A 13,259-nucleotide genomic window follows, 5' to 3' on the forward strand; every position below is an offset into this window, starting at 1 on the left:
TCTTGGTTTACAAAAGTACAGGCCTTGTCTCTTTTTTCAGGTTGTACAGTCTTTCTTACAAATAAGTTGCATTTGTTGTGAGACATTAATGTTGAGTACAGTATAAGGTTGGGGAAGAAGAGTGGGGAAATGAAGGGTGGTGTGGTGAAGTTTATATTATTTTGTATAGTGTATGTGTGGGGTTTTGTGTCGGCGTCAACTGGGTAGGTTCTCTTTCTATTTGTTTATTACATTTCCTTGGTAGTGAGAGGTATTGGGGGCAGGGTATGGTTGGTTGGCTGTGGTTGGCTGCAATGGGGCTTGTTTGCGTTTGGGGGGGGGGGCTTGTTGGGTCAGGTAAGCCAGACTGATTCATATGCTGTCGGTGGATTCTTGTTGTTGTCTTGTTGGGCTGTGTATGTGATAAAGGGGAGCCATACTGGAGTGAAGGTGTCCTCTTCTATTTGTCCCCGTGTCAGTTTCAGTTTATTGGTTGGCTTTTCTAGTAAGGCCGATTCCCATACAATTTGATATCATTGGTCCATGTTTACCCCTGACAGGTGTCTCCAGTGTCTGGCTATGAGGCATAAATATTTTAAAAAATAAAGGGACAAATGATACGAAAACAAAAAAAAATGTTATTAAGCAAATCTGTTCTGAATGTTTCTGTGGTCATTTAGCAACCTATTGATTTAGTGACATGTACAATTAACCATTTAGCAAGCCATCTAAGTATAGCTATATAATATGTACCGGTACTGGGTTCTGTGCTTGGGATCTTTAGCCTACTCAAGCCCAGAAAATCAAAGCAGGCTACAAAAATAAAGTTGTTAATAACCAAAGCAATAGTAATTAATACAGAGTCCTGTTGGAGCTTATTCACAGTAACATTTTTGAAACAGTAATGGCACTAGCTGACTTCAATAGCTTTCTGCTCCTAACCACCCTCTGGCAGATTCACAGTATTATGACTGCAACTCATTCAATCATGTAAAAACTTCAGAAAGTGTTGGCTGATCGTCAATCAAATACACATGCTGCAGCATTCACAACACCAATCCATGACTTAATAATGCACTGTTATAAGGAACATCAACTTACTGTTTGCGAGTCTTGGGAAGGAAGCCCACCATCTCCATAGCTAGTTGCAAACGCTCAAAGTCATGCTTCAGATCTTCCCCTTCAACAGAGAAGCAATCCTATTGAGGCCAAATATGAGGAGCAATTATTAGAAGAGATGGGCATCAAAGAGAGGCAGGAACCACCCATGCAAATGCTATGCAAAAGACAATGGAGAAAAAGCTGCCTGCACCACTCCCCACCACCAGAGGCACCTTTTCCTGAATTAAAAAATGACTTCGTTCTTTGGACAGTAAATGTAGCCTGGCCCTAGGCCTTCCATCACTGCAAAATAATCAAGTTCCACTCTACAGAGAGCATGATCTACATTTTAAAATAGAAAGCCAAAGTTGTCTGCTGTCTGCATTCATGGAATATATTTGTGTAAAGATGAATAAATTGATTTTTGAGTTCTATAAAATTACTTGACAAATCTGCAGGAAAAATCTTCCATCTGTTTACAAATACCCAAACATTTTGTTCTGCTTCCAGAACAAGAGTTCATTTTCACTCTCTCTTTGAACAATTATTATTCCCAAATACAGAATTTAATCCCTCAATATTATTTTCCAAATATGGCATAAATTATTGTTTTTATGGTCTCAACAATTCTGCAGACCCCACTGAATCTACAAGAGAGCAGCAAGCAGCTCAGAAGTGATTGAGATCCCTCTCTATGTGACAAGAATGCATGTCAGAGTTGATTGCTTAGGGAACAGGTGAAAAAGAGGACCCAGTTCTCTGGGCGCCAGAAGGAAGCTCTTTGAATATGTGAGAGGATATAGAAGTGTATTAGGAAGTGGGAGTCCTAACCAGGAATGGATGGGACAGTAGGACAGTGTTTTTCAACCTTTTTTGGGCAAAGGCACACTTGTTTCATGAAAAAAATCACGAGGCACACCACCATTAGAAAATGTTAAAAAAATTAACTCTGTGCCTATATTGACTATATATAAAGTAATTCTCTAGAATTTTTCAATTTTTCCCATGGCACACCAGGCAACATCTCGCGGCACACTAGTGTGCCGCGGAACAGTGGTTGAAAAACACTGCAGTAGGATACAGATAGGAAAAGGGGGCAAGTGGTAATCTATATAGGGACAGCTTATAGGCTTATAGAAACAGCAAATTAAATATTAGCAGAACAGCGTCAGCATATTGGAGGGTGGATTAGCAGTAATAGCAGCATTTACTAACACAGTATTAACCTCTCAAGTGTAGCCACTTTAATTTATCAGTGTCTGAAAATTTCAGTGTAGTCTGCCATACCAAAAAGTAAAGTTCAACTGCTCAAGATGGGCAAGTATCCCACATCACTCTGCTTATTCATAATTGCTTCAGGCAAGCTATAGGAGATTATTCAAACTATGTTTTCTGCAAGAAATCTGTCAACTACACAAATCTAAATCACTGGTCCTCTACGCTGCTTAGAGATGTCTGTAAATTAAGCAGTACATAAATTATCAAAATAAATAAAAGAGAAGAGACAGGAAATAAACATTCACATGAAATAAATATACAAGATTTTTGCTACATTATTGAAACATTTTGTACTTACAGCTTTTTTCTGAGTGGGAGGAATAAAGCAATAAAACTAATAGAAATTAAATAAATTTAAAATGCCTAAATCTCATTTGTGAACCTTCTTACAATCTAACGTAACACTCAAGAATAAATTTTCCTGAATGATATTAAGGGGGAAATAGTAAATCCAAGTTAGAATTGTTAACATGCAATTAGAATAGTCATGCTCTCTGAGCTAAGATTAACATGGAATGATATCAAGACAGACAAAACCCATAATTTAAATACAATAATCTGACTTCACACAAGAGTGGGGAGACCCTTTCCCTTTTTTGGCCATTGCAAACAAACATGGCAGTAAACCGCTTCCTTTCAGATGACACTTTTACTGAACCTTTAACTAAATTGTTTGATTTTTTTTTAAAAAAAAAATCCGTAATTGCCCACGGAATAATCTTGTGTAGACCATTAAAACTGAAAAGATTACACTAGTTTAATGAATTGATAATCACTATTTTTGTGCTTTAAAAAACCCAGAATATGCTATATCAAAAATTATCCTGAATAGGATAATCCAGGCAAAAGCTTCATTGCATTCTCTCTCTCTCTCTCTTACTCGTAGAATATAGTTTTATCATGTATATATTATGCTTTTTGCAGTGTCTCATATACATAATAACATCATCCAACTACTTAACAAAACCTATCAAAATAACCCTATACAAAAATTATACACATAAAAAATGGTATACCACCACAAATAATCTAACAAACCAATGAGGACACAGAAATTGTGTTGCCAGTAATCAAATGGAAATGGTTTTGTATTTGCCCTACAATTTGGTGCAAAGCCAGAGTGAGTGAAATGTCTGTCACCAGTAACCCAGAATGGATGGATGTACTTGTACTGACCGGCTCAGACTCATAGTAACAGTCATCCCAGCTCTGTTTGGGGAGTTTCTTTGTCATCTGAAAGTAAGGCAGATTGGGTAAATAGCATTCCAAATCCCATGCCACTATTTCTTTCCACTTCCTTACAGACAGGAAGTTAAGCATTTATTTAAAATCATTAAGCTACAAGCATTCCCATTTTAGAAAATGATGGCTAGGATCCGCCTTCTCCATTTCTCCTTACCTTATGAAATCTGATATGAGAATGCACATACATCATGCTACTTTTTCATGTTACAAAAGAAACCTATCTAACCTTACAATTAAACTTAGAAATCCACTTCTATGGGCTGCCAAATACTGCAGCTATGCTCAGTAAGTTTGGATCTAACAAATGAGTCATATTGCAAATGGGAATATGGCCACAAAGTGAAAATTTAGAAGGAAAAAGGAGTACAATTTAAGATGCTTTAGAATTTTTACAACACTATGAGTGCTACGTCTTATACACTGCATTTATTTCCTACAACAATCATGTGAGCTGGAAGATTTTTCTTCCACACAAATCTATCATGATTGCTCACTCATTTCTTTTATCAAGAACCATCTGCAATATTTAAGGGTTTTTGCAAACATACCATAGTAACCCCCAATACACTACACACACACACACACACTGCTGATTAACAAAACAGATTTTACTTGTGTAGCAAAACATTTTGGCTTCCATTTTTATCAGCTGTTTTGATGAAAATATTATATTTCCAAGGTGGCAATTCTAGCTCTTTGAGGATGGAATGTTCAAAAGGGCTTCATTTGCTCAAGTGTTGTTAGTACTATCCTCCAGACTGAGGCCATGCAATGTTAATGTGTTCAGTGTGTACATCTAGAAGTTCTCCCTCCTTGCTTACATAATAGGATGTTACACACTGGGCATATTAACAAGACACTTCCTCAGCCTGGAGGATAGTACCTACATTACTTAGCTTCAGCAAAGGAAGCCCTTCTGAACATTCAATCTTCAAAGCGCTAGAACTGCCACACTTGAAGCATCATATTTTCATTTTTATCAGAACTACTTATGAAGGCAGAACCTGGAACATTTTGCCACATAAATAAAAATTATTTTGTTAACCACATTAACAGATATATTATTTTAATGATTAACCGAATCCTAAAAGTGATCTACAGCAAGCTTGTGTGAAATGTTGCTTGATGTTTCATAATAATCCAGCTTCTGCTATATAAAGAGGGGTATGTGCTTGCTCCTCAGTCAGAGTAATAATTTTTTCATTTTAAATAGCTAAACCCTTGAAGAGAAACTTTTTGCAATGATCCCACATGATCTCAAGCTTGAAGATCCATGTTGTTTTGACATTATATGAACACTATGTATTTTCAGCCTTATATTTAGGATTCAGCCTTAAACACTGTATTGGGAAATTCTAATGGAGCACTGGCACAGTGTGTCCTGCCATAACCATAACTACTCTTCCCGTCTGCCATCTCTCTGTTGTATTGAATCAGCTACCCTTGCATCCCGAAGGAAACAAATTATATAAGTGCTATAGCGTATTAGTATAAGATGTAGTAACCCCCCCCCCTAATTTCAATTATTTAACCATAGATGGAATTAATGGACTGGGGTTAGCCTTATTTGTTAAAGTACAAACAGATCATGCTATCAGAAAGGATGGCAAAAATCATGCAACGTTTGTAAATGGATTTGTCTCTTCTTGAGTAGAAATATCATAATATGGTTTTCCAGATGAATGATATTAGCTGTTTCTTTAATTAGAAAATCATTCGTGTTCTTTAGGAAAACTACAATCCAAAAAACACATTATATTTTCTATAGGCCACTTAAGGCAAGAAAAAAGTGCTTTGAAAACATTGTTTCTTACTTAGATGCATTCCCCAAACCTACAAATTTATTGTGCTAGGACATCCATGCACAGGTAACAATAAAATTAGTTTTAAAACATCAGCACCAGAACAGTGGTTCATTGGTCTAGGGACAAATATATACATTCAGTTAAAAACTGCCTGGTATATTCCCACCTGATTAAGATAATGATATTCATCAGGCTGTTTAAGATGAAATGCTGATTTCTCTTCTTCACTTGCTCCTGCCAGAAGGTAATAAAATACATGGTAGTTCCTGGAAACAAATAAAAATTGTGTTAAAAGTCCCATCACCATCAATACAAAAATGTTAGTAAGAATCATTGGAAGTATGAATAATACTAGTATATATATTTTTGACAAATCAAATACACAGACATCCAGTTTGCATGTAATGCTAAATCAAATGATGGCTTGGCAAGAACATGGTTTGGCTTCAAATTTCATCTAGCTCTCCCCAAATAAACCATGAGTTATAAAGCATAGGGCAAATCTTACTTACAGCTTATGCTTTGTCTAGAGCAGGGGTCAGCAACCTTTTTCAGCCGCGGGCTGGTCCACCATCCCTCAGACCATGTGGTGGGCCAGACTATATATATATATTTTTGGGAAATGAATGAATTCCTATACCCCACAAATAACCCAGAGATGCATTTTAAATAAAAGGACACATTCTACTCATGTAAAAACATGCTGATTCCCGGACCGTCCGTGGACTGGATTGAGAAGGTGATTGGGCCGCATCCGGCCCACGGGCCTTAGGTTCCCTACCCCTAGTCTAGAGAGTGCTAAACCACAAGCCTAGGTTCAACCATGTCTTAGTTCAGCATAGCAGCAAAATGCACTGAGAACCAAAGAGACCACTATCTCCTCTCCGGAAGCCTACAACTGGAAGCTAAGCTGATGAAAAACTAACAATTGGTAATTCACTGCTTGGTTTGCATGGCATAGCAAGCCAAACTATGGCTTAATGGGATTGTACAAATGTATGAGTTCATAGCTGTTCTCGTCCTTTTTCTTCCTCTAAGCCTGAGTTTCAAGACAGGAATAGTGTTGTATGAGCAAATTCTCAAACCCAGGGCATGAACTGCTGTCAGTATTAATCATGACAGATTAATCTAACATCATATATATCAAGACACAAAATACATGCATATAAATCTTAGAAATCAGTATAACTGTGCTTTATTTTAATCATTATTTTGGTTTACCTTTCTTTATTCCCGCCCCCTTCCCAGCAGTACTCACCTCTCATTATGTTCCTGATAGACAAGCCTTGACTTTTCCAGTAGATATTTTTCAACATAAGCTCTAGAGGAAACAAGAATATTAGTTAAGCCTGCGAATAGTTTGATTTTTGTACCTTTCTCTTTTAAAAAGTAACGGGTCTGGTCATTGCATAGACTGATGAGGATAGAATCATCTTAATATTAGTATTTGATATAAAAGCCTGAACATGGAAGTAAGAAAAATGTCATAGGTACATTTAGATATCACCACACACTAAAACCTCTAGAAAAATGGATTCTCTCTTTTCATTCTAACCAAACCTTCCTAGCTGAATGTCTATGAACTTTCTGGAGCAGTTAAGCTGAAGTTCCACATTCCTTCTTCAGAAAAAGAACTCACAAGCACTAGAGTAAGGTAATAAAACAAAGAATATCCTGCAGTAACAGAATTCATAAATTTATTTGCATGTTGTGTTGAATGTATGTGGCAGGAAGGTGTCTCCATTTTTTCCAAACCGTTCAAATTTATCTACATTTCTTATGTCCTTCCCTTACTTAACTTTTTTTCTGAACTATGGTAGCCCAAAATCTTTTCACTTTTCTTTGAAATAATGATATTCAAATCCTAAATTAAATCTTTGTGCAAAGGGCAGGGAGATGAGTTGTTGAGGATGAGGAAAATGAAATATAGTATAAGCTTGAGCATGATTTTGAGCATGACTTCTATTACAGTTTTGGCAATTTTAACATAGGTGTCTTCCGTTACTTGACTCCCAGGATTCTACCGTGGGTGAGGCCTTTCCTCCCGCTCCCTTTCCTGTTCCCCACACCATGGGGGGGGCGGGGTGGTACTCATCAAGTACAATGGAAAGGTTTTATATCTATAATATGGAATCTCCCTGAACTCTGCTGCACAGACCTGTAGACTGGAGATTGCATTCCAAAAACACAGTATGGAATGCTCCTGTTCAAAATCCTAGTCAGCTATGCTTTTTTCCAATGTGACCCATTACCCCTCCCACCTATAATATAGAGCCAGTGTGGTGTAGTGGTTAAGAGCAGTGGATTCGTAATCTGGTGAACCAGGTTTGATTCCATGCTCCTCCACATGCAGCTGCTGGGTTACCTTGGGCTAGTCACACTTCTTTGAAGTCTCTCGGCCTCACTCACCTCACAGAGTGTTTGTTGTTGGGGAGGAAGGGAAAGGAGATTGTTAGCTGCTTTGAGACTCCTTCGGGTAGTGATAAAGTGGGATATCAAATCCAAACTTCTTTTTCAATTCCCACCCAAAACATTCAGCATGCTCAGTCCTCAACTGGGCTGTTTTTGCCCTCCCCTTTAGTTTTTATCTCCATTTTTTGTACTTCTATAAACCTTAGGATTTTCCTCAAAACTAATAATACCGCCCTCTTCTGCATGGATGGTACCATTATTGCTACATAAGAAACAATTCTTAGAAAAGGAATGCTGCTATATTGTATATGATCTGCAGCCTTGTCAACTACACATATAGCAAGAGATAATACCTCACAATACTGGCCTGCAGTGATCACTGAAATATAGCACTCCTTTCTACCATGATAGCAGGTTTTGCTGCAAGAATCAAAGCTCTTTTTTGTGTTATGTTGAAGAAACGAGGGCAAACGGTTGCAGGAATGGGTGCTCTGAAGATCATTTGTGGGACCAAGTGATAAAATACTTGCGCTTTTTAAATATATCTTTCAGAAATAACAAAGTAAAGAAACTAGTCTCCAACCTAGATTGTTGCAGAACACTATCTCACCTCCCTCATCACAATCACATAACTGGAAATAATATTTCCAGAGTCTTCTACAAGCTCATATTATACTGCTAATTTCCACTGTTCCATCTCTGTTCTGCTCAGCCCATTAAAACAAAAATCAACCTTCTCACCAGAGAGATGGTGTATTAGGTTAATCCTGTACACACATACAAAAACACCTTTGCAGCCTCTGCAGTAATATTTCTGTGTCTATATATCAATGTTACTGCATTAACACTGGAGAGAATATCTTAATTGTGTAAAGTAATCCAATTTTTATGAAGCTGGCATTTTGATATATTCAGAAGATGTTGGAAAACAAGGCCTAAATTGTGATAAGTCTATTCTTTTGAAACATCCATAGTGAAAAACGAGATGAGAAAAATAAGGGAACTCTCAAAACTAAGCTAGATCCTGACTTAAAATAATTACTTGATTGTTGGCACTCACTAGAATTACCATGTTGATCACTCTCATGTGTGCTGTTACTTAATGGATGACGACAAAATTTGGATTCGTTTCTCTTTTCTTTGCTTGACAACAGTTGCTCATGAACAGTAGTTTTATTACCCAATGGGAAATATGTAAAGTAATACTCATGATTGCTTGGTATGACTAATAGACATGAGGGAGTGAAATATGTGCTTTGCAGAAGGATTGGTAGAAGCACAAGTTTCTTGAATACAAGCACCCTTCAAAAAAAACCTAAATAAACCCAGCCCAGTGAAAAGCTTTTCTTTGTCAACCCAATAAATATATTATTTATTGAGCAAAACTCAATAAATATATTATGATCCAAAGAAAAATGTCTGATACTCATAACTTCCTTGAGAGTCAAAATTATAGCACTACAACTTCTCATGGTACTGAAGAAAAGCATCTATGGAGTCATCTTCACATCTCAACAAATACAAGTTGGGAGTCCTAACTATACACATTTGATAGTGCTTGATGTGATAGCAGAACAGTTATACACACGACTGTCCCCAACACAGTGTGTATCCATCAAAATAGGATATTTACATCTTGCCCCTTTTAAAATTCCTTCCTACTCAGTCAAATAAGAAATATATCACAGACTAACATGCATTATAAAAACTGATAGCATGACTCTTTACTGGGCAATCACTGACAAGGAAAAGCAACACCACACTTTAAACAAGGAAGAACTGAGACAAGAGGAAACTCTGCCCTTCCTTTTATAGCCTCAGTCATGAAAGCAGAGCTTAATTAAACGGAACTAAAAGATTCCAAATAGCTCAACTGCAGCACATACATCAGATTGGACAAAGCCATTCAGAAACTGAAAATCTACAGTCCCAAGATAATAGGATGTGTCGGGCTGTTCCAGAAGCCTTCTAGCTTCAACAGTTCTCAGACTTTACAGATTGATAGGGCTCCAAGTCAGACAAATGCAGGGCATGAGACATTAGAATATAGAGTACAACAGCTGTAGCTTAGAACAGACTTTCAATTCCCACATTAATAGACTGGATTCAAATTGTTTATTAAAAGCAAGAATGGAAACAATCCAGAGCAATTTGGTCTCTGGTTTAAGTGCAAATCTCTTAAAATGGTGCTCCTTTGGCTTTCATAAAATTCAAGCTGACTTAGCAAAATATTTGCCCCAGTTGTGGACGATATGTGCAGTCCAAGCTTGAACCAAATCCCTGTGAAGTTCAGAGAAAGATTTGTGCCAATTCCTAGGTGGACAACAGACTTTGTTCAGCAATTTCTTATATCAGTAAAGAGAATGCAAGTTTTAGAGATTTAGCATTTGTGATTATACAGTAACAGTGTTATAGTTAAAAAAATGTGGGAAGTTAAAGCTTCCTTAACAGAATATACCTGTGTCAAGTCAATTATTTGTCTTATATGGCACAGACAAGTAACTGGGAACAGATTTACATGGGATGTTTAACATTCTCATCAGGCATCTACAAATACCAACAGCTGCAACCCATCCATGCTTAAAGTTCCTTAAGTCGCTGCTCATTGCTACTTACCCACGGACAGTGCCAGTCTCCTGATAATTCACTTGGATAAACTTGCCAAAGCGACTTGAGTTGTTATTGTGTGCAGTCTTTGCATTCCCAAATGCCTGCCAAAATAAAGAGATATAAAAGAACTGAGAAATGGCTCAACAATTTGCACATCCTAGACTTGCTTTTAATATATGGCTTCCAGTATGAAATTAGAGGGGGGAAATTAAAAATAATAATATAAGAAATCAGGTAATACTAATTTTAAACTTTCATTCTTTGGTAGAAAGGCAGCACATACATTTTTATTCTAATAACTTAAATTGCACTCATAAGTAAAGGTAAAGGTACCCCTGACCGTTAGGTCCAGTCGCAGACGGCTCTGGTGTTGCAGCACTCATTTTGCTCTATAGGCCGAGGGAGACGGCGTTTGTCCGCAGGCAGTTTACGGGTCATGTGGCCAGCATGACTAAGCCACTTCTGGTGAACCAGAGCAGTGCATGCAAACGCTGTTTACCTTCCCGCCGGAGCAGTACCTATTTATCTACTTGCACTTTGACGTGCTTTCGAACTGCTAGGTGGGCAGGAGGCACTCATAAGTACATCTGTCCAAAACAAAATCAGTGCTTAAAACAGTAGGCTGTGGGAGAATCATTTAATCTGAGTCTACAGTTCTATGCAATTCACCCTTCAGTTCAATACTGCATAGGAATAAAATTACCGCCGCCCACAGAATTTTATCAATTTTTCAGTTATTTATTGAAATTTAAAGAGTAAAATATTAACTTTTCCAGAATTCAATATTTTGCCTTACTAGCATGCTTACTGGTTGTCCATTAAGATTCCAGTACGCATCTGGTTTTGAATTGTACAGAGTGAAACACAGTGCAAAGAGGATTTTACTGTTACAGTAAGTTAATGAACAACTGGTTTTTTAGATTGTTAAATCCATGCCTGCAAATTGACATGGCTTGTGACTGGATTTATATACCAGACTAAAAGCTTGGTTGTAGATTATTTGAAGTTCATTATTTATTTAATAATATCTCTAAACAGCTTCCATTAAATGAACTCAAACTAGTAAAGGTAAAATAAATACCAAAACAATTTAAAACAGAAAGCAACATCACAGATAACACAGGAGAAAGGTAAAGTACAGGGAAAGCCTGGAAAAACAAGGGAAGCACTTAACAGTCAGCAGCTCTAAGATAATGGGGGGGCATTCCAGATGGCAGTCATCACCACTGTTTGAGTCTGTTTTCTCGTATATAAGCCATAAGCCAAAATTCATCCACATAAGCTACTGAACGTTATGAACAAACTCAGTCATGTATCTTCAAATATCCTAGTGGCCATTCCTAATGAAACTGCAAATCAAATACTACCTATGCAACAAACTAGTTTAAAACTTTTGTTTCCATGGCTTCCCTTTAGCAAGATGCCCTCTGTTATTTGAACAGGATGCTTCCATTGCCAGTTGGCATCCCAGCAGACCACGGGCCACAATACTACAATAGATTTAGAATTGTCTGAATTTTTCAAAAAGCATGCCTTGTGCCATTCAGTGCCTAACAATGCCAGCTCCTCAGATTGAGGTACCAAGGACAGCAACTGTAAAAATCCTAAGTGTAATAACTCTAACTCTATACTGTACAGTATGCGGGCAAGAATCAGAAAGCATGCCAACCCAAATTTTACTAAGGCTACTCTTACAGCAATAGCAACTGATCTCACACCAACTGATTCTATCACAATTATGTGCCATATGAATAGAAGACTGTGTAGTTCGAAATGGGTGCATGTAATTGGCAGTGAATGGAAAGCCAAACAATATTTTTAAAGCATCAAAATGAGATTATAATATAAAAATCTTGTAGATGGCAGCACGTCTGATATCCTAGAGATTTGTGTACTTAACTGCAGTAGGAGAATGGTGACTTCTTGTTATGAACTTTCCACTCAAAAAACTGCTACATTATTACAGGGTGCAACACCAGGGCATCCCATGGTTTGAGAAAACAGATCAGTCCTCAAACATTTAGGTTTGATACCATTATTATTTTGTGGTATGGTTCCTTATTACTTTAGTAATATTAAATGGTTAAAAACCACCCTAAGCAGCATGATTACAGTTGGATAGGATATAAAAAGTTCTTATTAACTTCTATTTGTAGAATGTGGTAGATGTAATCTAAAATCCAAGACAGCATATCTAAAACCAAAATACTAAGACAGAGTTTAATTTGGCAACAGTAACATGCTCATTAAATGGATGTTTACTAAGCATCTCTTCTCTCCACCCCTAGAAATCTATATAGAAAATGCAACTCCGCTGTAAAAAGATGACAAGTGACAACACGCCTGACATAAAAGATATTTCCACTTAAAGGTTTGGAATGATAACATAAAAGTGACCCCAGAACAAAAATACAGCTGTAGTCAACAGACCCAGCTTTAATCCATTTGTTGTTATCACTTTTGATAGGCACATTGGCTAGAACTTCAAACATAATGGAATCAACAACACAAGCAGATTATCCAGAGGAATATTTAGAATGAGGATAATTTAAAAATATATATAATGTACCGTTCAAAGCTTTTAAAACAAGTTTCAAATCTTATGGAAAGTCAGATAATTTCTTACTCCTGATACAATAGCACTAAAGGTTATTATTTTTCCACATTTTCTCTTATCTACACATGTATATATTATGCCTTGTACTTGCAAGGCTGGCTCATAATAATATTCTTGGTTGTTAATTAGAGCTGAGAGAAGATGGACTGAACATCAAAGAACCTTGATTAAAGGAATATGGAGAAATTAAGGAGTGAGAGAAGAGAGTTAGA

The 13,259-nt window shown here is 37.1% G+C and overlaps 1 protein-coding gene across 10 annotated transcripts in view; it reads right to left on the reverse strand.

The window, feature by feature from the left end:
* Positions 1–13,259, reverse strand: part of MYO9A (myosin IXA) — a 133,285-nt gene that overhangs the window by 79,724 nt on the left and 40,302 nt on the right. For 9 of the 10 annotated variants that reach the window (XM_033166767.1, XM_033166764.1, XM_033166760.1 and 6 more), the window contains 5 exons: positions 10,437–10,531; positions 6,667–6,729; positions 5,575–5,674; positions 3,535–3,591; positions 1,081–1,178 (listed from right to left, as the gene is read on the reverse strand). In XM_033166767.1, coding sequence (XP_033022658.1) covers positions 1,081–1,178; positions 3,535–3,591; positions 5,575–5,674; positions 6,667–6,729; positions 10,437–10,531 — 413 coding nt within the window. The remainder of the gene's footprint in view (positions 1–1,080; positions 1,179–3,534; positions 3,592–5,574; positions 5,675–6,666; positions 6,730–10,436; positions 10,532–13,259) is intronic. The other variant, XM_033166766.1, reaches the window with a different exon arrangement.

This window comes from Lacerta agilis, chromosome 13, assembly GCF_009819535.1.
Source record: "Lacerta agilis isolate rLacAgi1 chromosome 13, rLacAgi1.pri, whole genome shotgun sequence".
Taxonomy (NCBI): Eukaryota; Metazoa; Chordata; class Lepidosauria; order Squamata; family Lacertidae; genus Lacerta; species Lacerta agilis.